General features: G+C 45.0%; 2 protein-coding genes across 2 annotated transcripts; one reads left to right on the forward strand and one right to left on the reverse strand.

The window, feature by feature from the left end:
• Nucleotides 1–3,780: 3,780 nt before the first annotated feature.
• CFAP184 (cilia and flagella associated protein 184) lies at nt 3,781–7,655 on the reverse strand. Its single transcript, XM_066573321.1, has one exon. The coding sequence runs from the start codon at nt 7,469–7,471 to the stop codon at nt 5,666–5,668; it is 1,806 nt and encodes a 601-aa protein (XP_066429418.1). The 5' UTR covers nt 7,472–7,655; the 3' UTR covers nt 3,781–5,665.
• Nucleotides 7,656–7,845: 190 nt separating this feature from the next.
• On the forward strand, nt 7,846–23,417 carry TADA2B (transcriptional adaptor 2B). The gene is made up of 2 exons (XM_066573322.1): nt 7,846–8,168; nt 19,685–23,417. Exons 1-2 carry the CDS (start codon nt 7,899–7,901, stop codon nt 20,675–20,677), a joined length of 1,263 nt encoding a protein of 420 aa, XP_066429419.1. The 5' UTR covers nt 7,846–7,898; the 3' UTR covers nt 20,678–23,417.
• Nucleotides 23,418–25,241: the final 1,824 nt, after the last annotated feature.

A 25,241-nucleotide genomic window follows, 5' to 3' on the forward strand; every position in this document is an offset into this window, starting at 1 on the left:
ATTTTGAGAAAAGAAAGAACTTCAAAGCGTATTTTTATTCTTTTGCTTTGAGATTAGTATATTTTATAAACCAGAGTTAATAAAATCTAATGTCCTATTCGTGTTTCTCGACCCAAAATAAGGGTAGTTTAACTATTTTGAGCATCCATAACTTATTGGGTTCCTGAAGAATTGCGAAATCCAATAGAAATGCGTTGAACCTTTTTATTTATAACGAACCTTTGCTAGAATTTTATCCTTGAATGCATAATTAAGAAGATCTCCTCTGAGATTGCGAGCCCTTGAGAGTAGGGCACTTATCAGACAGAAACCTATCATCTAGAGACGCGCATATAGTCTAATAGTACACCTGGATAAAGGCCCATTTAGACGGGACGAATGTCGGGCAAGTGATGCCCGACTCTCGTCCCCACACATACCCGCTCTTGTGCTGCTGCATGGCAGCTAGTATCGCTGGCTCACAGCAGGGAGGCTGCAGGAGATTTCTCTCCTCTCGCTCCCCTGCCCCTCTCCATTGACATAACATAGTGGCTGTTCAGTACTGAACGGCTGCTATTTACACTGAGCGATCAGCTTATCGTCCACCACTTATACATAAACGATAGACGATGAGCTGATCGTTCAGTACTGAATGACAGCGGTGTTATGTAAATGGAAAGGGGCAGGGGAGCGAGGAGAGAACTCCTGCAGCCTTCCCGCCCCCCTACTCGCCGCTCTGTGCCACTAGCTCCTGTGCAGCAGGATGGGAGCGAGGACACACAAGGATGATTGTTGGGCATCATTTGTCCGACATTCGTCCTGTCTAAATGGACCTTAAGGAGGGGTGACAACAGAGTGATCCCCACTGTCACCTGCTCACTTATGCACGTCTATGCTAGTTGCTATTTTTCTATCCAGGGGTACCTTTATTTTCCACATGGTTACCTCCAACTTGAGTAGGAGGAGCAGTGGTTTGTAATTGACTGGAGGATTAGCGTTATACTTGCCTTCTTGGCCAGTGAATGACCCCCTAGGTCATACCAGGGCTGTTTATACATCTGGGCTCTACTGGTTATCGATTTCTTAAATTGCTATATACCCATTCCTTATTCGTGGAGGGTGTTTTTTGATGTTTTCTGTCTGTTTTGTCTTTAAGTCCAATCTTTTAATTAAAGGGGTTGTCCCGCGGCAGCAAGTGGGGTTATACACTTCTGTATGGCCATATTAATGCACTTTGTAATGTACATCGTGCATTAAATATGAGCCATACAGAAGTTATACACTTACCTCCTCTGGTGCTGGCGTCCCCGTCTCCATGGCACCGACTAACGCTGCCTTCTCCTTCCATTAGACGCGCTTGCGCTGTCCGGTCTTCTGCTCTGTTGAATGGGGCCGCTCCGGCGTGCTCGCGCCGCACATGTCTTCTGCGCATGCGCAGACCAGCTCTCCGGAGCGAGCACGCCGGAGCGGTCCCATTCAACAGAGCAGAAGACTGGACAGCGCAAGCGCATCTAATGGAAGGAGAAGGCAGCTTTAGTCGGCGCCATGGAGACGGGGACACCAGCACCGGAGGAGGTAAGTGAATAACTTCTGTATGGCTCATATTTAATGCACGATGTATATTACAAAGTGCATTAATATGGCCATACAGAAGTGTATAGACCCACTTGCTGCCGCGGGACAACCCCTTTAAGTACAATAAAAGTTACATTTTAGGGTTCTCCTTCTGTGAGTGTGAAATTTAGCGGGGATCGGTGCCTTAGGTGTGCAAGGGTGCACGATGTTGGGTTTTTTGTTTTTTTTTGTAGTGTCACATCTTACAGTCTGTTACCATGGTAATCGCTTAACCCTTCTGGGGCAACTTCTTACAAAAGCGTTCAAATATTCAGAGTTTTTCAATAAAACAGCTGATATGGATTAATATATCTGCAACTATAAATTATGAAGAATCCTAAAAAGTCTCCCTGTAGTTGTGTGAGCTGTATAAATATGGCCTCCACCTTTTAATGTGCTTCCATTTAACAAAACAGCCCCCTCATTTTGATACCCACCTGTTTGATAACTGTAGGTGGGACCGAGAGCTTTACCATGCATGCCTATGAAGGCCCAGGAGTTGGCAGGTAAGGGGGCTGTTTTGTGGGGGTGATGAGGGTTCACTACTACTACTTATAGCATAAATTGGCCTAGTTCCTAGAAACCATCCTGATAGGCACTTATGCAGCAGTCTGTAAAAGATACATTGGTCAAAAATGTACGGCCACTATTGTTTTGTACAGTGACATACATACGTAAATGGCCACTGCTGGCCGTCAGGTTTCCACAGCACCCCCTATAGGAAAATAGGCGAAGAGCTGAACAGTCTGCTGTACGTTCAACCCTCCACCCCAAATGGAAACCTGCTGATCACAGTATAAGTCACTGTGCAGTGGCTCTGTTCTTCTATCTAACATGTATGGCCTTAGGAAGAAGACGGTTGAACAACCATTGAAGGAACAGTGGTCTGAGCAGATGCAGCATACACATTTTGTCCACGCTCGCCTTTGCAGTCATTCCAATTTGTCCCTACATGATCATTGACAAAAGACTTCTTTCGAGGCAATGACAGTCTGTCATTGGTTGGCTTAAACAATCGTTCTTTGTTACATTATATCTGACAAATGACGGTTTTGGTTGATATTGTCCAATTTTATCAACTTTCGTCTAATGAATAAACTTACGAATTTGTTTCTACACAGTCGCAGTAATGTGAGTTGCGCATACATGGGCTCTGTACATTGGCATGTCTTAATTCATGACCGTGAAAAGAACGGGGATATGACATGGGTTTTTCACATGGATCATTGGTTCACGTGAAGAATCAGCCATCTACGCAGCATCATATGTTATAACGGAGCCACGTGCTGTCGATGGTTTACCACTGACAGCACACGGCCCAAAGTATGCAAGTGTGTCAGAGGCAGCCATACAGTTTCAACAAATGTTGGACAAACGACTGTTCGTCTGCCCGCTATTTTCCCCAGATCCCCCACACATATGAACGTTTGGCACGGCTTAACATTCCTGTGTTTAACCCTTTCCAATCCACTGTCTGACGTCTTAAGACATTATGATTTAAAGGTGTACAGCTCCGATGTTAGAACCCTGACGGATGTCTTCCCTTACTGTATATTGCCAGCCTCTCTGCTGTCGGAGCCTATCCAACATGTTACCTCATGCAATACTGGCTTTAGCCAGCAGATAGCGCTGCTGTCTAACGGCAGAAAAAGAGTAAGCCCCCTAGGAAAACCAGGATAGAAATTAGATTGGAAAGGGTTAAGGAGTTAAAGGGGTGTTCCCATCTTGGCGTTCGGCCACCCAGCTGAAGCTTACAGAATAAGTCAAGCGCTTAGCGCAATGCCGTTTCCGTAGGTTTTGTTGAAGTAAATGAGAGCTAAAGAAACAGCGCTGCTCTAAGCGCTCGGCTCTTTCCGACAGGTGGTCAGAACAGAGCGGCTGGGTTTTTCCATCTCAGAGGTGAAAAGCAGAGTTTTAAATACCCCTTTAAGCCGCAGCCAGATACCTCTGGCGGCGGCTTATCTCTCTCGGAACAAAAGAATTGGGCGCTGAAATTCGATATACCCAATCCTTCTTTCCCCCAACATCAGCTGTCGGCAGAAAGTTAAGCCACCCCAAACATATTAAAGTCGTCCGGCTTCGACGTTATTGGTCGGATCGGACAACCAAACTCTAATGTGTATGGGGGCTGTTACACTGTCAGCAGTGATTGAATGGTGCCAGAATTTGTATGGACACACCCCTGTCGACAAGCAAATAGCCACACCTAATTTTCAATTTATACGTATATATTCCAGGAAGAATAAACAGAGGAATACCAAAAAAAAATCACTGTTATACGTTTCCTATAAATTATACAATTTTCCAATTTATTTTCTGTATCAATTTCTTGTGGCTTTCAAGATCTCTGCTTGCTGTCATTCAGTAAGGCACCTTCAGTTCCAATCTGTCCTAGTCACGTGACTGTTCCACGGGTGCTCAGCTGTCCTGTAAGAGCCGTGGGCCCGTGTGCATCACATGACCAGAGCGGATTCCACTGAAGAGGATGGTTTCCATCGAATGACAGCAAGCAAGATCTGATGCAGAAAGCACACCGGGAATTTGTAGAATTATACAAATTAACATTTAAAAAAATATCTGATCAATTTTTTTTTTAACCCTATAAAATGATCTCATTAATACAGGCCCGGGATAGTAGTGAGTAAAGGGCCTTTTACACCAGCGTTTCCCAACTCCTCAGGGACCCCCAACAGGTCATGTTTTCAGAATATCCTATAGTAAGAGCACCTGTGGCAATGTCTGAGGCACTGACAATAATTACATCACCTGTGCAACACTGAGGAAATCCTGAAAACATGACCTGTTGGCGGTCCCCGAGGACTGGAGTTGGGAACACTGTTTTTCACGAACTAATTATCAGGTGTGAACATTCCTCCGTTAAAGGGTTATCCAGGCAGCGGCTGCCAGGATACATCGGGGTCGGAGCGGAAGCACTGCTCCGACCCTTGTGCAATGGCCGGCGCTCATTAGTGCAAGTGCAGCTCTTATTGAAATCAGTAGGAACTGCGCCTGCAATTACTAGTGCAGCTCCCATTGATTTCAATGAGAGCTGCGCTTGCAATTACGACTGCCACTCGCTACACAGGGGTCGGAGCATGCTTCCAACTTCAACCCTGATGTATCCTGGCAGCTGCTTCTTGGATAACCCCTTTAAAGAGTACCTGCAGCTGAAGATGGCCCCTTTTAAATCTGTATGGGGCCGTCTTCAGTTGCCAGAAGGAGTCAAAAAAGACGATGGGGTACAAGCGCTGCAGATTGAAACTGCGGGTACTCTTTAATGCTTATCAGGCCTCCAAACATTCATTCAGCCTGCAATCAGGCCATATAAAGGGACCAGCAATCAGCTGACACATAAAGATGCTATCTGATCAGCGATACATCTACCTGCGTGAACATGGGGACAAATGATTGTAGTAGTAACCGTTCGTCCTCATAAGCCCCAATCGTCATCCTATATAAAAGAAAATTACATGAGTGCCGATCGACACGCGTGTGGCTCAGCACTAATTACAGGGGGTGGACAAAAATATGGAAACACCGTACAAAATGCATACTTTAAGTTACATGGGATTACAAATCATGTTTCAATAACACATGTAGAGATCGATTTTTAAGTGGAGGTGATTCCACACAGATGCTGCTGAGCAACAAGGTTCCATTGGTCAGGGGTTTGAGCCACTCAGCTGCGGTTACCAGCTGGCTCCCAAAACCACCCAGAGCAGGGGAAGAGGTGAAGTAAACACAAATTTGGCAGGAAAGCTCTCAGCCAAGCAGGCGTCTAAAGGGCAGCTCAGGGTTAATGATTAAAATTCCACGCATTGCATATGGTGTTTCCATATTTTTGTCCATCCCCTGTACATCAGGTCAAAAACTGAGCTCGTGTAAAAGGACCTTAATGCTTGCCAAGGACTGCACACGACAAAGACTGAAAAAATCTGTCAAATCTAAATCAGAACAAAGCCGTGGATAACTGATCCATCTCCAACAACCCAGACCCTCTTATATAGTTATTACTTTTCCATTAAGTAGAGGTCACTTCAGCACATAAGTCATGGTTGGTTGTTCGGAGCCTTTAATCCTCCATCACCAGCTTCGCCTCATGGATTTTCTTCATTAACCCTTTACTGGATAGAGTTAGCTCCGCATGATGACGCTTCAGATTCTCCAAGGTCTGCCTAAGTTCTTCAGTGGTGTCCACCTTGTCTTCAAAGTCTCTGAGAAGAACCTTGTTACCGAGCAGACCACACTTTTGCTTGAGTTTTAGGTTATCCATCCTCAGACTATCTCTGGCCTGTTTGGTCTTAGTCAAAATGTCCCTTTTCTTGCCCATTATGCCCTCGAGCCCCATGAGCTTCTCTTCCTGCTGTTGGTTTTCAGCCTGGACAAACTGGAGCTTCTCCTTCACGTGGGTGAGCACTTGCACCGTGTTGGTGATCTTCTTCCTGAGCTTCAGCAGCTCCTCATTTCTTTCTTCGATCTTCTCGTTGTAGGTCTGGTTTTCAATTTTCAGTTGCTCAAAGTCGATGAGGTGCAAACCTTCGGCCAACTCCTCCTTGGAACGCAGGGTGCATTCATAACGCCTTATCTGATTTTTGAGCTTGATGTTCTCCAGGCGAACTTGGATGACGTCCTTCTCCTTGCGGTCTTCCCTGGATTGTAATAACTCTATCTCTTGGATGAGGGAGGAGGCAGCGTGCTTCCCAGCTCCTCGTTTACTGAGGCTATATAAGGCAACTTTCTTCTTTTGTTCTTGGAAAGCCGTCCATTCCTTGTTGACTTTACCTACAACCTCCTGACACAAGGCACTCAGATCCTCTATCTGCTGCTGGTGCAAAGCAGCTTCTTCTTGGTACTTCTTTCTCATCTCCTCCAGGGTGGTCAAGTACTTGAGGTAGCGTTGCTCCTGATCGGCGGCGCTCTTCGAGGTCTCAGGACGGGTCTCCTCTCCTTTCTTCTTACGGAAATACTCATAGAGCTTGTGCTGGAGCTGGCCGTTTTGCTGCAGGATTTTATCACGGTCCTGGACCAGAGCATGATACTCTTGGGTAAGTTCTTCTCTAAGTCGCTCATCATCAACCATCTCCCACGGCTCGGAGTCTTGGCTCTGCTCCACTTCACCTTCTTCCCATTCTTCTAGAAGAGGCTGAGTATGTCCTTTGGGTTCCGGTAAGGGTTCCTGATCTGTCTCCTGCTCATCTTCTTTTGGGATTGTGGCATATTCTTCAGTTTCATGATGGGGTTCTGATGGTTCTTCACTTGAGCCCCCTAGTTTTTCCCCTTGCTGTAGTAATGAGCTGTTCTCCAATATACCAGTCTTGCCATCTTCTTCCAATGTGCTGCTTGGCTCAATGTCCCCTATCTGCACAGCACTAGGATCTCTGGTGCCCTCCTGGCTGGTACCTCGCTCTCTGGTGCTTCCATTCTGGCTGGTATTCAGATCTCTGACACCCTCCTGGCTGGTACCTTGCTCACTGGCACTTGACTCCACAGTACCCTCCTGGCTGGTACCTTGCTCATCAGCACGTGGCTCTTTGATACCCTCCTGGCTGGTACCTCGCTCTCCGGTACCCTCCTGGCTGGCAACTTGCTCGCTGGCACGTGACTCTCTGGTACCCTCCTGGCTAGTACCTCGCTCTCCAGCTTGTGGCTCCCCAGTACCCTCCTGGCTGGCACCTTGCTCACTAGCACGTGGCTCTCCGGTACTCTCCTGGCTGGTACCTCGCTCCTCGGCATTTGACTCTCTGGTACCCTCCTGGCTGGCACCTAGCTCACTGGCACCTGGCTTCCTGGTACCCTCCTGACTGGTACCTCGCTCACCGGCATTTGACTCCCCGGTACCCTCTTGGCTGGTACCTCGCTCACCGGCACCCTCTTGCATGGCATATTGTCCTCTGGCACCCACTTGACTACTTCCAGGCTCTCTCACATCTTCGCTTCCTGAGCGGCACCGGTGGGGTTTTCACCTCCCTCTGCCGCTAACTCCCCGCTCTCTCTCACGTCTGCCATGCTGGTTGACCGAATAGCGACGGCTCTACAAACCCACTTGTGTATTTACCTGTCTGCTGGTTTCTATGGAGACGCTTCTGGAAGGCGGAGCCACGGGCCTTGCGCTCTCCGTATTACTAAACGTTCATAGGCTGAAGGTCAGTGACGTCACGAAATCGTAACGCAGCGTCCAATCATCGGAGCGCTGCGAGGCTTCGGCCTATTAGAGAGAGGAAGTTTCATGGCGCATGCGCAGCGTGATGAGAGCAGCGGTGGGCAGGACCTTAGCGGTTGAGCCCAACAACAGCTCGGCGGCCAAGATGGCGGACCTGGGCAAGAAGTACTGCGTCTACTGCCTGGCCGACGTGACAAGCCTGCGTATGCGCTGCACCGAGTGTCAGGACATCGAGCTGTGCACCGAGTGTTTCTCGGCGGGGGCAGAGATTGGTAATCACCGTCGGTGGCATGGCTACCAGCTGGTGGACGGCGGGCGCTTTACTCTATGGGGGCCGGAGGCGGAGGGAGGCTGGACGAGCAGGGAAGAGCAGCTGCTGCTGGATGCTATCGAACAGTTCGGCTTTGGCAATTGGGTAAGTTGTGTGTGCGGATTCCAGCCTGTAGGGGGAGGCCGACTACAAGTCCCAGCATTCCCTGCAGGAACAGCTGGAGATGCCAGTGGATATCTGGCGTTTACCTACAAAACTCCTTATATTCATTACTTGGAAGAAACTTTTTTCTATATATAATTTTTTTTTTTTTTTGTAATCCTTTTTTTTAAAAAAATATTTTTACGTTTCAAGGTATTTTCTGGGTTGTTTTTTTATATATAGTTTTGGGTCCCCTATGCCCAAAACTGTATAAAATGAATATCCTGCCATGGGGCCGGACCACCATTGCAGCTCTCTGACGCCCCCCGGCATCTGACAGGTGAGAAGACCCGGTGACGCCCCCTAAACCTATAAAGAATAGCAGTCAGGGGAGCGGCGGCAGACCTGCCGGGCATCAGACCATCCCGAGGCTCGTCTTCCCCTCTAATGGGCTCTATAGGGGTTATCCCACCATCTGATGACGTTAGGAGGATTGGTGGTCCTGATCCTGAGGGGCTGCGTCCCCCTCTTCTCCCCACCAGCAGTAGAGCGCTGTCTGGCTTCCTTTCAGTGGGGCTGATGGGATTCGCCGAGCGCTTGTTCTCCACCATCTCCAGCAGAGTATCCAGTAAAATTGAAAAAGCGCTCCCTGCGCTCAGCGTGGCCTACGTCTGATATGCTTTAAAGTTTTTTTGGATTTTTTTTTTTGCGACGCGTTTCGGCACAAGCATGCCTCTCTCAAGCGATACATAAAACACACGTGTACGGACTTCTATACAATTCGTAGATCACTTGCAGATAAGGTGATCGTCTCTCATACCACTCAGGGAGGGAGCACCCCTCTCCTACGTCAATGAGCCACATAACCGGTGGTGTGGTACGCAACCTGCGTTCCATCATTAAAACAAGCTTTATTAGCCCTCATCACTCTAGGGAAGCGTCATTAATAGAGATGAGTGAGCGTACTCGGAAAAGCACTACTCGCTCGAGTAATTTGCTTTATCCGAGTATCGCTGTGCTCGTCCCTGAAGATTCGGGTGCCGGCACGGAGCGGGGAGCTGCAGGGGAGAGCGGGGAGGAACAGAGGGGAGATCTTTCTCTCCCTCTCTCCCGCCCGCTCTCCCCTGCTCCCTGCTGCGACTCACCTGTCAGCCACAGCAGCACCCGAATCTTCAGGGACGAGCACAGCGATACTCGGATAAAGCACATTACTCGAGCGAGTAGTGCTTATCCGAGTACGCTCGCTCATCTCTAGTCATTAACCATTATCTCCACCGCAGCCAAAATCGGTCCATTATTCTAAATATACAAGCTATTCACACAGTTGACAATAACTAACCGTAATATTGTCTAGGGAGCGCGTAATAAATATATATACATGTGCGCTTAATTAACCAATCAATGTTTAAAATATATATAACTAGATAACGAATACGGTGACCATTAATAAAATGATTCTCATTATTGAGATCTATAAAAGATCTAATATACCGTATATACTCGAGTATAAGCCGACCCGAGCATAAAAAACTGGTAAAACATATTGACTAGAGTATGTACCAGGTAACCCCCCCCCCCAAAAAAAAAAAAACCCCGCATTACTCGCCTCCCAGCCGGCGTCTGTGTCCCCGATGCGATGGTCTCATAAGTGGTGCGGCAAGCTGATTCAGACTTCTCCCCGCTGTCATCTCCCCTGCTCAGTTTTGAATTTCCCCTACCGTCAGCGCTGTGATTGGATCAAGCGCCAGCCAATCGCAGCTGGCGGTCAATCATTCACAGCCATTCAGTGAATGACATCACTGGCTGTGATTGGTTTATCGAGCGCCGACTGTGATTGATTGGCGCTCGAGTTACACAGCGCTGACGGCGGGGAAATTCAAAACTGAGCCGGGGAGAAGTCTGAAGCAGCTTGCCGCACCGCGGGGAGGGCATCACGCCGGGGACACAGACGATGGCTGGGAGGTGAGTATTGCGTTTTTTTTGTGTTTTACCTCGCTGGAGTATAAGCCGAGGGGGGGGCTTTTTCAGCACAAAAAAAATGTGCTGAAAAACTAGGCTTATATTCGAGTATATACGGTATTAAAAAAATCATTATTAGTAATAGAAATTCATTATTTATAAAAATCAATCCTCCCATTTATAATAAATCCCACTGTATATAAACACATAACATATAGTGATATGTGGCCGCGGATCCTTTATTATATCATCTGTATCTATGAGTTTATTTAAAAAAATGTTATAATCAAATGAAGCAAGGGATGAACCTCAATATGATTGTAGGGGATAGATTTATATTTTTTCCAAAACTTCCACCCCTGAATGCCGGACAGCAGGTAATATCACACAGGTGGCAAAAGGGGTAAATGCAACGATTTATTGATCCATATGCGACGCGTTTCGGCTTTAAGATGAGCCTTCCTGAAGCGATATTAGCTGCTGTCTGGCATTCAGGGGTGCTGTGGACAGGGCGCCCCTGTGAAGTAAGTCTTGTCTGTACTCCCTTTACCTCTAAACATACACCGGAGTGCTGGTAATTTTTACCACTTATTGTAGTGTAGCTATACTATGGGGAGGGGTTCCTCATTTTCTTTCAGACAATTTGATATATCATTTCAATGCCCCTCATGACATCATATAAGGCCTCTTGGGGGGTCACTCACGTTGTTCCCCACACACACATTTTCCTACTGTAGCAAGGGCATCCGTAGGTGCCCCAGTTACGGGGGAAGGCATCCCCCTGTAGTGACATTAGTCGCTGGCAGAGCTGGTCTGTGTCTGCTAAGACCCTGCAGCTCTGCCCTGGCAGGGGGCACCCGGCAGTCACATATAATTGGTGGGTCGAATAGCAGAAATGACACTTCTACTTTCTCTCTTTAGCACATAACACTCATTAAGCATTACAAAATCCACTTCTCCCTTCTCCTCCGGGTCCTCTGCTGCGTCTGAAAGCTGAGGACCCGACCTGCTTGATTGCAGGAATAAAGGCTTTAATCTCATGCCTTTTAATCTCACACATTTTCCTACTGTAGCAAGGGCATCCATAGGTGCCCCAGTTACGGGGGAAGGCATCCCCCTGTAGTGACATTAGTCACTGGCAGAGCTGGTCTGTGTCTGCTAAGACCCTGCAGCTCTGCCCTGGCAGGGGGCACCCAGTGGTCACATATAATTGGTGGGTCGAATAGCAGAAATGACACTTCTACTTTCTCTCTTTAGCACATAACACTCATTAAGCATTACAAAATCCACTTCTCCCTTCTCCTCCGGGTCTTCTGCTGCGTCTGAAAGCTGAGAACCCGACCTGCTTGATTGCAGGAACAAAGGCTTTAATCTCATGCCGTAGGTCTGCTATTGGCTGGGATTTAAAGCTCGGGACCAAGAACTGTAAATTTACCGCCCTTGTTCTTTGAAATGTTAAAAAGCACCTGTCGCTGGATACAGTCAGCACAGCCGCGGCCCAGCTGACTCGGACCCCATCTTGTTTTTTCATACTCTTCTCACTTCGTCCGGATGGACTCTTAGGTTTGTCTCCCATCGCTGTCAGGTGGGCGGTCCACACTGCCTGATGTCAATGGATGATATTGGACTGCCAGTCACATTCAACGTCGCCCGCTGACAGGAGTTGGGAAACCCTCTTGACAGATTGACAGCCCTGAGAGCTGGACCTAAAAGGAGCCACTGACTTGATCCAGTGATGGGTCCTCCTTAAAGGGATATTCCATTCATTCAAATTGAAAGCTGTATGTTTTATAAGACGATAACAACATGTAACGTTTCTTGTTGTGCGAAGCTGCAGAGAGATGGCTTTACCTGGGTCCCCCTCTCCCTCTTAGTTCTTCATTGGTATCCAATGGTTACGTCCTGTAAGCTTCGCTGTTTTACTGGTCAGGCATGCTCAGTGTCTTTAGATCCTGCAGTGATGGGCACTCGTCAGTAACTGGCAGTGGGGCATTGTGGGAGATATAGTTTTTGCACTCCACAGCGGCCATTTTAAATAATGCGGAAATGTGAAGCTGTCTGGAAAGCAGCGGCAGCGCAGGTTAGCAGAATAGTTGTTTGATGATTTGGATGCTTGGAGTAATGTCAATAAGAGGGGGCATTAGGGGGCATTTTAAATAATTTGACAGGCCTCCAGAATACCCCTTTTAAGGGAACCTCCTGTAAGCACCATAAACTAAGTTACGGTGCTTATGGAACAGGTCTTGTGGAGTCCGGGGGTAACTTTTATACTTCCCAGACTCCCTGGTCCCATGCTACCTCCTGGGAAGTCAGCGCTCCGCCCAGTGGTGTCACTCTACATTCACTCTGTACGCACACTGCGCTCTTCACGTGGCAAATCCAAGTGACATAAGCATCCAATCTATATGAATGGGAATCTGCGCCATTATTTCCACGGCATGGTTTTTATTAAAGCATCACAAAAAAAAGGGCGACACGGAGATTGTGCACCGAATCCGCACACAGATCAGCCTGGTTGAATGGCACTAATCCATGTGTGGATATGTATGGCGGAATTACACGGATCTCTGACGAGGATTTTCATTCCAATCCGTGTCTGATTTTTTTTTTTTTTTTTTAATTTTTTTTTCTCTGCAGATTTTGCCGTGTCAATTTGCTGTGACGACCGCACACTAACGTGTTTTGTGGCCGTGTGTGGTCTGCATAATTCATGGGCGGCACACGGCTCTGTCATAGCCTGTACTCCTGCCTGCCTCACTGATGACAAATAGGAACCTCTGTGAAGTCAGCACCCCATCTTTCAAAAAAGTTAATTTTTTTTATAAGTTCTGGATGCACCCCAAAGAGTTCTAGAGTTCCCAATTAATTTTAAAAATAGTTCTAGCGAATAAGCAAAAAAATCAACAAATGTATCTCTGCGGTGCTAACTTCCAAAAATGATATTACTAAATCAGCGAGAACTTTGTAAATATGGGTATTAGAGCTTTGAGCAATGAGAGTTTTTTTTCAGAACTCTTGAGGTGCTACCCAGAACTCTTATAAAATCGCGGGATTTCCCCAAAAATTATTTACATATAATAACTGAAATTTTTTTGATCCGGCATCTAAAAATCAGCGAGAACTTTGTAAATATTGGTTCTAGAGCTTCGAGCATTAAGAGTTTTCTTCAGAACTCTTGAGGTACTACCCAGAACTCTTATAAAATTGCGGGATTTCCCAAAAATTTTTTTACACATAACTGAAATTTTTGGATCCGGCATTTGAAAATCAGCGAGAACTTTGTAAATATTGGTTCTACAGCTTCGAGCATTAAGAGTTTTTTCTTCAGAACTCTTGAGGTGCTACCCAGAACTCTTATAAAATCGCGGGATTTAAAAAAAAATTATTTACACAACTCCGCATGCGGCCGCTAATCCCGGGATTAGCCAGCCTTGTGGACGAGATTTCTCAGAAATCTCGTCCACACGGGACGGCAAATCCGTGCCGCAGCGGCGGCTTCTGCCGGCTTAGACGCAGCGGATTTGCCGTCCCGTGTGGACGAGATTTCTGAGAAATCTCGTCCACATTCTGGGGATTATCTGTCGCATGGCCAGTATAAAAAATCTGAGTTGGGAGCTTTTGAAATGTGCCACTGATCCTGGGAACATAGACAGTAATACTATTTCTGGCGTAAACTGGATCTGAGTTCTGCATATGAGTGTTGATCTCCTGCCAGAGGGGGCGCATCAGAGGACATGACCACCAGAGGTGAACAAATGACCCTCTTTCCGATTGGCATCTCCAATATGTATCCGGATACTGGTGGAATATCCTGGCTAGTTTCACTGGGGTCTGGTACCATCTTGTTAGTATTTTGTAGTTTAACTCCTGCATCTTGCTAGAAACCGACATTTTATGTGACAGGATGTATAATTTTTTTTCCAAGACTCCTCTGGGGGCGCCGCCTAGTTCTCGCTCCCAAATCCTTTCTATGTCTTTCCCACAATTGCGCGTGTCCGCCTCAACCAACATCTGATATAAAGTCGATATTGTTTGTTGTTCAAATCCCGCGATTTTATTAGAGTTCTGGGCAGCACCTCAAGAGTTCTGAAGAAAACTCTTAATGCTCGAAGCTCTAGAACCCATATTTACAAAGTTCTCGCTGATTTAGTAATATCATTTTTGGAAGTTAGCACCGCAGAGATACATTTGTTGATTTTTTTTTTTGCCTAATTCGCTAGAACTATTTATAAATTAATTGGGAACTCTAGAACTCTTTGGGGTGCATCCAGAACTTATAAAAAAATTTACTTTTTTGAAAGATGGGGTGCTGACTTCACAGAGGTCAAATAGGACATGTCTGGGTATATGTTGTCCGTATGCTGTCCAAATCGCGGTCATTAGCCTTAGGTCGCCTGCACACGAACAGGTTGGAATCCGCATGCGAGAGCCCACCCCCTTCTCCTGGCAAATATATGTAAGTTAATAAAGGCTAAAAAATACCATTTAGGCCTCCCTCACACATGAACGCCACACAGCGATGCAATATAACTCTCAGCACTTTGCTGCGCTTTACTTTTGTTTTTTGTCCCACGTCAGTGTTCAGCACCTCTTACCGTTGATGAGGAGCGCTAACGCTCAAAAATAGAACAGACACCACTAGAAAATCGTGGCGCTGGAAAGTGCGATCGAGTAGCTGTGTGACACGACGTTGGAAAATGCTGTATGGGAGTACCAGCCGTCTCCACCGGGTTGCATCACCTCTGTATCCAAATCCCTATCTATCCATTTAGTAGTGTCCGACTCTCGGTGACCATATAGGCAAACATTCGCCATGCTTCCCTGTCGGGCACGGCGGCTTTTAACTGCTTGATGCACATATTATCCAGTTTGATGGTGTTGAGCCAACGTGTTCTTTGTCGGCCTTTTCTTCTGCTGGTCATTCCCAACATTGACTTCTCTAGTGAGATGGCACGCGTGGCGTGGCCAAAGTCAGTCGCAGTCTAGTGACTTTAGCTTCTAGCAATGTCCATGGTTTTTTTGCGATCCAACACTTCTGTTTGTTACCGTAGCTGGCCAAGACATTTTTCAGAATTTCCGCCAGCACCACATTTCAAATCGACTCTCCTTCTGTCGGCCTTAGGCCTAATGTCCACAGGCAGATCGGATTCCGGGAGTCTGCAGCGGAATCCGTCCCTGCCCACAGCCGAGGACACTGCGTTACCTGTACGGGTCTTCCTTTTCCTGCACTGTGGATGTGTGCGGAAGTACCGGCTGACGCACATGCGCAGTTCAGTTTGTTTTTTTTAAAACACTTGCGTTCTTGCAGGATCCGCGGTTGTCCGCAATTCATTTGTGCATGGGCCACAGAACGGACGAATTCCATTGACTTCAGTGGAAGCTGTCTGTGTGGGAACCACATTGAAATAGAGCAGGTCCACAAAACAAATCCACATGCTTTAATTTCAGTGCAGAAGCCTATGCTTACCTATGGGCAGCTTTAATTACGAATTTTCAGCGCAAGTGGCCCGCGCGGGTTCCGCAATTAAACTCCGCTCATGGACATTGAGCCTTAGTGTCCAACTCTCGCACCCATGCATCATCATAGGAAAGATGATTGCTCCAACTAGTCTACTTTTGGTAGTTATAGAATCCTAGAATGGTAGAGTTGGAAGGGACCTCCAGGGTCATCTGGTACAACCCCCTGCTCAGTGCAGGATTTACTAAATCATCCCTGACAGATATTTGTCCAGCCTCTGTTTGAACACTTTCATTGAAAGAGAACTCACCACCTCCCGTGGTAACCTGTTCCACTCATTGATCACCCTCACTGTCAGAAAGTTTTTTAAATTTTTCCTAATATCTCATTTGTGTCGCTTCCCTTTCAGTTTCATCCCATTGCTTCTAGTCTTTCCTTGTACAAATGAGAATAGGGCTGATCCCTCTGCACTGTGACAGCCCTTCAGATATTTGTAGACAGCTATTAAGTCTCCTCTCAGCCTTCTTTTTTACAAGCTAAACATTCCCAGTTCCTTGAATCGTTCCTCATAGGACATGATTTGCAGACCGCTCACCCCATCTTGGTAACTCTTCTTTGAACTTGCTCCAGTTTGGACACCGTATTCCAGATGAGGTCTCACCAAGGAAGAGTAGAGGGGGATAATGACCTCACGTGGTCTCGACTCTATGCTTCTCTTAGTACATCCCAGAATTGTGTTTGCCTTTTTGGCTGCTGCATCACATTGTTGACTCATGTTCAGTCTATGATCTATTAGTATACCCAAGTCCTTTCCACATGTGCTGCTGCTTAGCCCAATTCCTCACATTCTGTATGTGCTTTTTTAATTTTTCTTGCCCAGATGTAGGACTTTGCATTTCTCCATGTTAAATACACTTCTGTTAGTCGCTGCCTACTGTGCTAACTTTTCTAGATCTTTTTGAAAATCCTTTCTCTCTTCTCTAGTGTTAGCGGTCCCTCCTAACTTTGTGTTGCCGTCTAATTTGATCAGTTTCCCATCAATTCCCTCCTCCAGATCATTTCTATAAATGTTGAACAAAACTGGGCCTAGGACAGAGCCTTCTGGTACCCGACTTGATACTTTCTTCCACTTGGATGTGCAGCCATTTATGACCATTCTTTGAGTATGATCCCTCAGCCAGTTGTGAACAGTTGCCTTGTCATTTCCATATTTGGTCATATTTTTGCAGACTGCTTTATATTCTTCCTTAAATATTCCCCCCTCTTTTCATTTGATAAACATATTTTTCTTTGTTTTTAATGTGTGCAAGTTCTGCGTTCATCCATCCTGGTCTCTTTAAATGCCTCCCATTATTCCTTTTTTTTTTTTTTTAGGTATTGTTAACGATTGTGCTTTCACAATATTTCCCAACCTTTTTGGACATTTCTGTCCTTAAGAGCATCCAGTCTTTGGATTCTTCCTACCCTTTTTCTGAGTCCATTAAAATCTGCCTTTCTGAAGTCCAACCTTGTGGTCTGAGTTTTCTCAAGTTTTTCTCTCCTTTTTATCCAAAATTCAAGGATAGCATGATCACTGCCTCCTAAGGTCCCAGCCATGCTTACTTACTCAACCATTCCCTCCCTGTTGGTAAGAATTAGGTCCTTGTTTTCTCTTCTAGCTTTTGGAAGATAAAGTTGTCATCAAGAGCAGATAAGAATTTGTTGGATCCATTACTTTTACATGAGAGATTCCCAACAAATGTCTGGATAGGTAAAATTTCCCATGATCACTATGTCATGCTTTTTTGAGAGCTTGGCCATCTGATGTAGAAAGAGTTCATCAATATCTTCTGCTTGTCCAGGCGGCCTATAGTAAATGCCTACAATGGTGTCCTTTGTGTTGTTCTCTCCTTGTATTCTTACCTAAACAGTTTCTGCAGAACTCCCATGCTCTGAAGCTTTTCCTAACATACAACACAATACCGCCTCCCCTTTTTTAGGTCTATTTCTTATAAATAAGTTGTATCCTTCAAGCCTTGTATTCCAATCATTTGTATCATTCCACCAAGTTTCCATGATGCCTATGACATCATATTTCTCTTCCTGTGTTAGAAGCTCCAATTCTCCCTGTTTGGTTCCCATGCTCTGTGCATTTGTGTAGAAGCATTTTAGTTTGTGATCGGTGTCTCTTGCTCCTCTACTTTCCTTCTCAATTTTTTGCCTTTGTTCTTTCTTTCCACTTCTAATAGCAAGGTTCTCAAATGTATTAATTCGCTGTATATTTTTACCTGGCCTTTCACTTCCCTTCCCATATTGTTCTAGTTAGAGTGATCTTTGCTCTTCCAGATATTATTCATGCCAACCATTGCAGAGCGGTCCAATGCGATCCTACGTTTGATTTCTGAGGTGGATTCGCCATTGCAGTAAAAAAAAATTATTTTATAGGTCATCAATAGTTGATCGGCGAGGTTCTTCTGCTCAGGATCCCTGCCGATCAGCTGGTTGAAGTGACGACCGCATTTGGGTGAGCCCTGTGGCCCGTTTCAGACCATACTGGGCACAGCTCTATAAATTGCACATTTAGCAGCTGTGCCTGGTACAACCGCTCAGTCTCATTCACTGGAATGGGACTGAGCTGCTATGACATCACGTCTAAGAAGAGGCTGTAGCACTCGCATGAGCATTGCCACCTCTTTAATCAGCAAATCAATTGGGACCCCAATTAGCAGATCAACTTCCAAGGATAGATCATCCAAAGTTTTGTCCTGGAAAACCCCTTTAATTTTAAAGATCATTTAGGCACAGCAGACCGTGAGGCGACCTCACATTGGTGACCATGCAGCAAGTCCGTTATGGCACAAAGGCTCTTGTTTTAATTTTTGCTTTTTGCATACAGCCATTTGCACTGAAGTAAATCGCTGTCACTTATAAAGTTTGTAACTTGTCATCTTGAATAGACTTTTCCATTCGGAAGATCTCTACTTCAGAAGGCAAAGGCTAGACCAGTGATGGCAAACGTTTTAGAGACCGAGTGCCCAAGCTGCAACCCCAAAGCCACTTATTTATCGCAAAGTGCCAACACGTCAGGGGGCGGGGCTTATCACGACATAAGATTTTTACCTCCGTTGTTATAAAAAGGACAGGGCTGTTTCAAAATAGACAGCGTGCAGATTTTGACTGCTTTTTTGGATGTGGAAATGCTGTAGAATTTGCCACGGAAATTTCCGCTCAGGACATTCTGCACCATTTCCGCCAAGTGTAAACATACCCAGAGGTAATGGTGACATGGCTGGTATTCACTATTGTGGTGAGTGGCTGATGGCGGCGCGTGCCAGCAGGGAGGGTTATGCGTGTCTCCTCTTGCACACGTGCCATAGGTTAGCCACCACTGGGCTAGACACAGATAAGTGGCTTGTCCATCGTCTAGGAGGAGGTCATTAGGAGATTAGATTGAGGGCTGCTGACATGAACCCGGGGCAGGGATTCCTCCTCTTTTTGACTTTTTATGAAGTATATCATTTTGTATTTAATCACTAAAAAAATATTGACTTTATACCTTGTGCCGCCTCCTCCACTTCACTAGGATCTACTGTAAGCTGACCGTAGAGAAACGAGAAGGACCGTTTGCCTACAGATGCATTCCTTTATATTTATGTGTAAGATATAGAAATGCCTCTTATACATTCCTGGAACAGTCGTAGAAACCTTCCAATCAGGGAGGAGAATGTGCATCATTGGAGGGAACAAATGACTCCACCAAATATGTATTTTTGTCTGCAACTTATTGCGACTCGTGTTCATTTTTATCAAAAACGAATGTGGCTAATGTTGCCTTGAGGAGATATGGAAACGGTAAAGTGTCCTATTTTTATGGTGTATGTAATGCCAGAAAGCCTTGGTCTAGAAGGCTTACAAAGTTAGCTACTAGTTCCAGCAGACTCCAAAGATGAAACTTAATCTTTGGACATGGAGATCTTGGCATTTGACACTTCTTTTAGTAGCTCCTGGCTTGATTCAGCATAATGACAAACTTGATCTGCTGTGAGCATTGGGCTTGTTATCGGTTATGTATGATGTTATGTGATTTGGCTAATGTACCTTTTTATTTTGTTTTTTTGCTTAGGAGGATATGGCCGCCCATGTGGGCGCATCTCGGACTCCCCAAGAAGTGATGGAACACTATGTCAGCATGTACATTCATGGAAACCTTGGCAAGGCATGCATACCGGACAATATCCCCAACAGAGTAACGGACCACACGTGTCCTACAGGTGGTCCCCTGTCTCCCAGCCTAACCACTCCATTACCCCCCTTAGACATCACTGTGCAGGAGCAGCAGCAGTTGGGGTACATGCCTCTTCGCGACGACTATGAGATCGAGTATGATCAGGATGCCGAAACTCTAATCAGCGGCCTGTCTGTAAATTACGACGATGATGACGTTGAAGTAGAACTTAAGGAATCTTGTGTGGATATGTACGTCCGCAAACTAAAGGAGCGACAAAGGAGGAAAAACATAGCGCGAGACTATAACTTGGTACCTGCGTTTTTGGGAAAAGATAAAAAGGATAAAGAGAAGCCTGCCAAAAGGAAAATCTCAAAAGAGGAGAAGGAACAGCGGTTAAAACTGAGGCCGCTCTATCAGTTTATGTCCAGTAAGGAGATTGAAGACTTTTTTGAGAATATGCACAAGGAACGAATGTTGAGGGCGAAACTTCGAGAATTACAGAGGTATCGGCGAAATGGCATCACCAAGATGGACGAGTCGGCAGAGTACGAAGCTGCCCGTCACAAGCGGGAAAAGCGGAAAGAGAATAAAAACACTGCCGGCTCCAAAAGAGGAAGAGAAGACGGTAAAGAGGGAGAATTTGCTGCCATCGAAAACCTACAAGGTTTCGAAATGTTGTCGGACAGGGAAAAAGTTTTGTGCAGTTCCCTGAACTTAAGCCCCACTCGTTACTTGACTGTGAAAACCATTATCATTAAGGACCACATTCAAAAAAGACAGGGAATCCCATCAAAGAGCCGTCTTCCCAGTTACTTAGATAAAGTCCTAAAGAAAAGGATTTTAAACTTTTTGACCGAGAGTGGCTGGATATCCCGGGATGCCTCATAATGGGGTTGATGGGTGTTTATTTTTATTATTTTTTCTTTAATAAAAAAAATCTATAATATATAAGAGGACTTGTACAGAACGGAGACCGAAGCTTTACTATACTGTATATATTTTTAAAATACACATTTGTTTTATTTGTATGGTGATCTATTTTTCACATAAGGCATTAGAAGGAAAGCCACCGTTCCCCACTCTTGACATTACTAAAGAGGTGCTACCTAATGTCTGAAACGGCAAAATCAACCTAAATGGGGCATTTAAGGAATATGAATCTTATGATCCGCATGCGAAAAACTAGTTCTAGTAGGGTTTGGTTTTATTTATTGCACCCTCTTCCTTTTTAGGGCGACCTTCATTGTGAAGGATTGGGGTGATGAGCCTTGTAAGGCTCATTCTACGTAGATATTCTATTCTAGAGGCAGACTTCCATTCACTGCAGTATTGTTGCTCAAGTATGCCACAGTAGAACAACTCTCATTGCCTTCGGGTTGTCCTCATTGTAATATTGCCATTGAATGCTGCATCACATCCAGATTGCGACACGCTGTTAGCGACAAGTCGCCTGGACCAAGTTTATGGCTGTTTCTAAAAAGTGAAATTTAGTCTTCATAGTTGGGTAATGCTCGGAGGTAATTTCTTGTGTATAGCTCTACTTTTAATATATGGAACGAATTCCACCTCCTACAATACACTGTGACTGTTAAATACCAACTAAACTCTATATGTAAATAAATTTTTTTATATAAGGAGTTCTGAATAAGATGCTCATCAGGTTGAATGTAGTCTCCGATAGACGTTCTGTTAGTATGTTGGCCAACACAAGTATTTTAGCAGGAGGATATACTTCTTGCCACATATATGGTTGATGACATTTTACAGCTCAGTCCTTAAACACTCCTGCTTGGTACTGATCTTGGCACCAAATTTTAATCTGTATTCCTGTAGATTGGAAGAATTGATGGCTACACCTCACATAGAGCCACGTTTTATGGCTGGGAGCTTCTAGCTTGGACATCATGAAGGGGAATGTATGCTAGAAAGTTGTGGCATAAATGGAGTTCAATGTGCCATAATGGTAAAGGGTAGCCATTTCCCCTAAAATGGGTAGGACAGAAACCATTAGACCGAAGAACTTTTTTGTTGAGAGGGTCAGTAACCTCTATGTGGAGGAAGTCTCACGTAGTTTCCTTATTGATCATGACTATATGAGAAACGTTGGGACAACCATGCCATTGGTCCTTTTTAATAAACCATTGGCATATTCAAGGCATCAGCTACCATTTCTCAAGAAACCCGTTCATGCCTTACTGGAGAGATAATGATTGATTAGATATGTTTCAGATGGGAAAGTGTTCTCAATGGTCATCGTGACCTTGCCCTCCCCTCACTTATGAAATACTAAGAGAAGGGTGCAGAATTAGTAAAGCTATGTGTATACAGTGTGCATATCATATTTATTTGGTCAATTTGTAATTATGTACAGGTTTTTATTTTATTTTTTATTCTAGTATGTGGAATATGCCATTGTCAAATGTGTCGGCAAACTGTTTGGAAAAAAAGCTTCCGAGGGAAATATTATGGTCCTATACTATGCAATGTTAGATGGAATCTTTTTGGATGTCCACTGCCCACAATAGATGATCTGTGTGCATTGATCATATACAAAATGATTATTTATATTGTTGGAAAAGCAATTGTAGCATGTTTTTCAGCCATTCTTATAATCTGGAGGCTATTGCAGTGTGCGGATGATGGATTTAATGGGTAGATTACTAGGGATGACTAGGATGGTTGGATGTGTGCCATTTGTCACGGAGTACTGTAGTGATCTGGTAAGGTTTACCCCACCAATGTCCTGTCTGGCTTTGTGCCTTGATTGCTGAAGGACCCGTTTCCGAATCTGCATGCGGCAAGAAAAAATATGGTGTGTGTAGAAGGCTTTCTATCCTAAAAGTTGTAAAGCTGATTTTATTCATTGGGAAGTCGCATCTCATGGAAAGAAAAGTTACAAGAACCACTGAAATGCTCCTAAGGTTTCTGAAAATTCCATTAATCTTTATGGAGTGGGAGCCTTGCTTGTAATCACAATGGGCCTGGGAGCCCATTTATTCCAACAGGGTATCGATGGTTGTAGATCTCTTGCTACTGATGAGGTCAACAGAATGATCCTGAGTTGAGCTTGGGCGATGACTCCTTCCAAACATTTCTGTAAAACGCTCGCTGACTCAAACTCTATTGCTCCAACAAATCAAATCATGATTGCCAATTTCTAGGGTGAAGGACTTTTTATGTATGAATTCACCAAAAACTAGAACCAGTTTTTGGTGGAATTTTACATGTTATACTGTACCTCAATTCCAGCAGCTATGCCTGAGGCCCCTTTTACATGGACTGATTATCATTCAGATTCTTGCGGGACTATGGGAATCTGAATGTTAATCGTTCAGTCTACATGCTGCCAGTGACTGAACGACTAATGATGATGTGTTTGTTTGTTCAGTTTTTTTTATTCCTGCCTAAACTGAATGGCGATTGGTCCATGTAAACAGGCAGCCTTTCATCTATGAACGACTGCCTGTTTACTGTGAATAGAGGAGGGCGGAAGCCATCCCCACACCCCTCCACCTTCATTCATTGATAATCACTCCTGTGCTGGGACGACTGTTGGGTGATTTAGTGTCCGACAATCGTCCCATGTAGAAGGGTCTTTATTAGAGATGAGCGAGTATACTCGCTAAAGGCAATCGCACGAGCGAGCATTGCCTTTAGCGAGTACCTTCCTGCTCAAGACTGAAGGTTCGGGTGCCGGCGGCGGGCAGGGAGCTGCGGGGGAGAGCGGGGAGGAACGGAGGGGAGATCTCTCTCTCCCTCTCTTTCCCCCCCGCTCCCTCCTGCTGACAGCCGCTACTCACCGCTCCCCCGCGCCGGCACCCGAACCTTCAGTCTCGAGCGGGCAGGTACTCGCTAAAGGCAATGCTCGCTCTAGCAATTGCCTTGAGTGAGTATACTCGCTCATCTCTAGTCTTTATTATGTCCATGCTTTAGATAAGAAGAGATCAATAATGATTCAAACTTGCCTTTTATCTTCCAACTTTTTTTCTAAGGGTTGAGTGCCCTAAACGTCCAATTGTATCTGATCTAGCTAGAACATTGTGTCGTCGGCTGTGTCTTACGTGGGACCTTAAGTTGACCTAGTATCTACATAGAACAATTAATGTTGGCCATAGTGTACTACTAGGCATTTTTATACGTTCCCACTGGTGGGAAGGTAATGAAGGATCTTTGCACTGCAGTGTCTTATCGGCAGAGCATTTGCTTGAGGAGCTAATTTGCAATACTGAAATATTCTATATTTCTGCCAGTTTAGCATTGGATTCAGTGGCCTTGTGTGGGGTATTTCTGGTTTCTCTTACATGGTCCAGGTCTTCTCCTGATGTGCTAGTATGGTTTACTCTACTATGTAAATAACTTATTGTAAGATAAGGGCTGTGTTTCAATATTTTTATACCAGAATTCAGAGCAGCTGGAGATAACCGCCAATACAAGATGCTACATAATGTTGTCATTTTACTATTCCTTTTGTATATTACCTTATTTTGCCATGAAAAAGATGTTGGGGCGCGTTCCTGTCTCTCTCCTTAAATGAATGTTGGATCTTGTCCAATGTGGTTTTTCTAGAAGAATGGAAGATTTTTATTTTAATATAAGGGTCGACGGTAAGTTTTAGGAACCAGTTAGCCCATTATAGGCTCCCTCCATAACCATAACACTAGGAAAACTAGACCAGATCTAGCATTGGGTTTTGTCCATCCTCTTCCATAGTTATCCGTGTCCAAATGGTTATACACCACCAGCCTTTGCTTCCACTGACTCTCCACAAATCTTTCTCGTGGAAGCCTCCCATATTAGCTGGGTAGATATTCTCGTTTTCCATCGGTCTATGTTCTTTGGGGACATTGCATTAAATGTGGCTGAGGTTACGGATGAGTTTCTCTCATTGTAGCATGTCGAAATTTTCTACAATTTGTGTACATTGGAATGTAAGCCATTTGGGTTTGATGTTCTTGTGCCTCCAGTCAGAACCTGTTGGGATCATATACATTTTAAAGGGGGGTTTCTAGGAGTACAATATTGCTATAAAGTCAAACCCTCCTGAAGATCAGATCTTCTGCGGCAGGTCTTGCTGGCCATAGCTTGGGTGGCACACTTGTCATTATCGTGCTGTTTTTGTACCACTTTGTACATTCTAGTGTTTGCACAGTCATTTTTACGCTGTTTTTTATATTGACATGTTTCACAGAGCGGGTGGTGAAACCTTTCTATGTGCTGGGCCTCGTGTATTGGTTGGAGCAGAGGTCTAGTGAAGTTCAATAAAGTGTCCTCGTCTTGGACACATGGTTCTTATTTATTTTGCAGCTGTCAAGAATGGAGTATCTATACACAGTTCATTATTTCCATTTTGTATGTTGTATTAAATGTTTCTGTGAAACTGAATTCTTCTGGTCATTGCATTTTTGTTCTCATCTAATATATAAGAATATGGACCCCTCTTTAGACTTGCAGC

The sequence above is a fragment of the Eleutherodactylus coqui genome, chromosome 7 (assembly GCF_035609145.1).
Source record: "Eleutherodactylus coqui strain aEleCoq1 chromosome 7, aEleCoq1.hap1, whole genome shotgun sequence".
Classification (NCBI taxonomy): domain Eukaryota; kingdom Metazoa; phylum Chordata; class Amphibia; order Anura; family Eleutherodactylidae; genus Eleutherodactylus; species Eleutherodactylus coqui.

Coding starts and splice junctions, on each gene's coding strand:
- CFAP184 (XM_066573321.1), bottom strand. CDS start 7,471: ATGCAAGAGGGTGCCGGTGAGCGAGGTACCAGCCAAGAGGGTACCGGG.
- TADA2B (XM_066573322.1), top strand. CDS start 7,899: ATGGCGGACCTGGGCAAGAAGTACTGCGTCTACTGCCTGGCCGACGTG. Junction 8,169..19,684: donor AGTTCGGCTTTGGCAATTGG/GTAAGTTGTGTG, acceptor TTTTTTGCTTAG/GAGGATATGGCCGCCCATGT.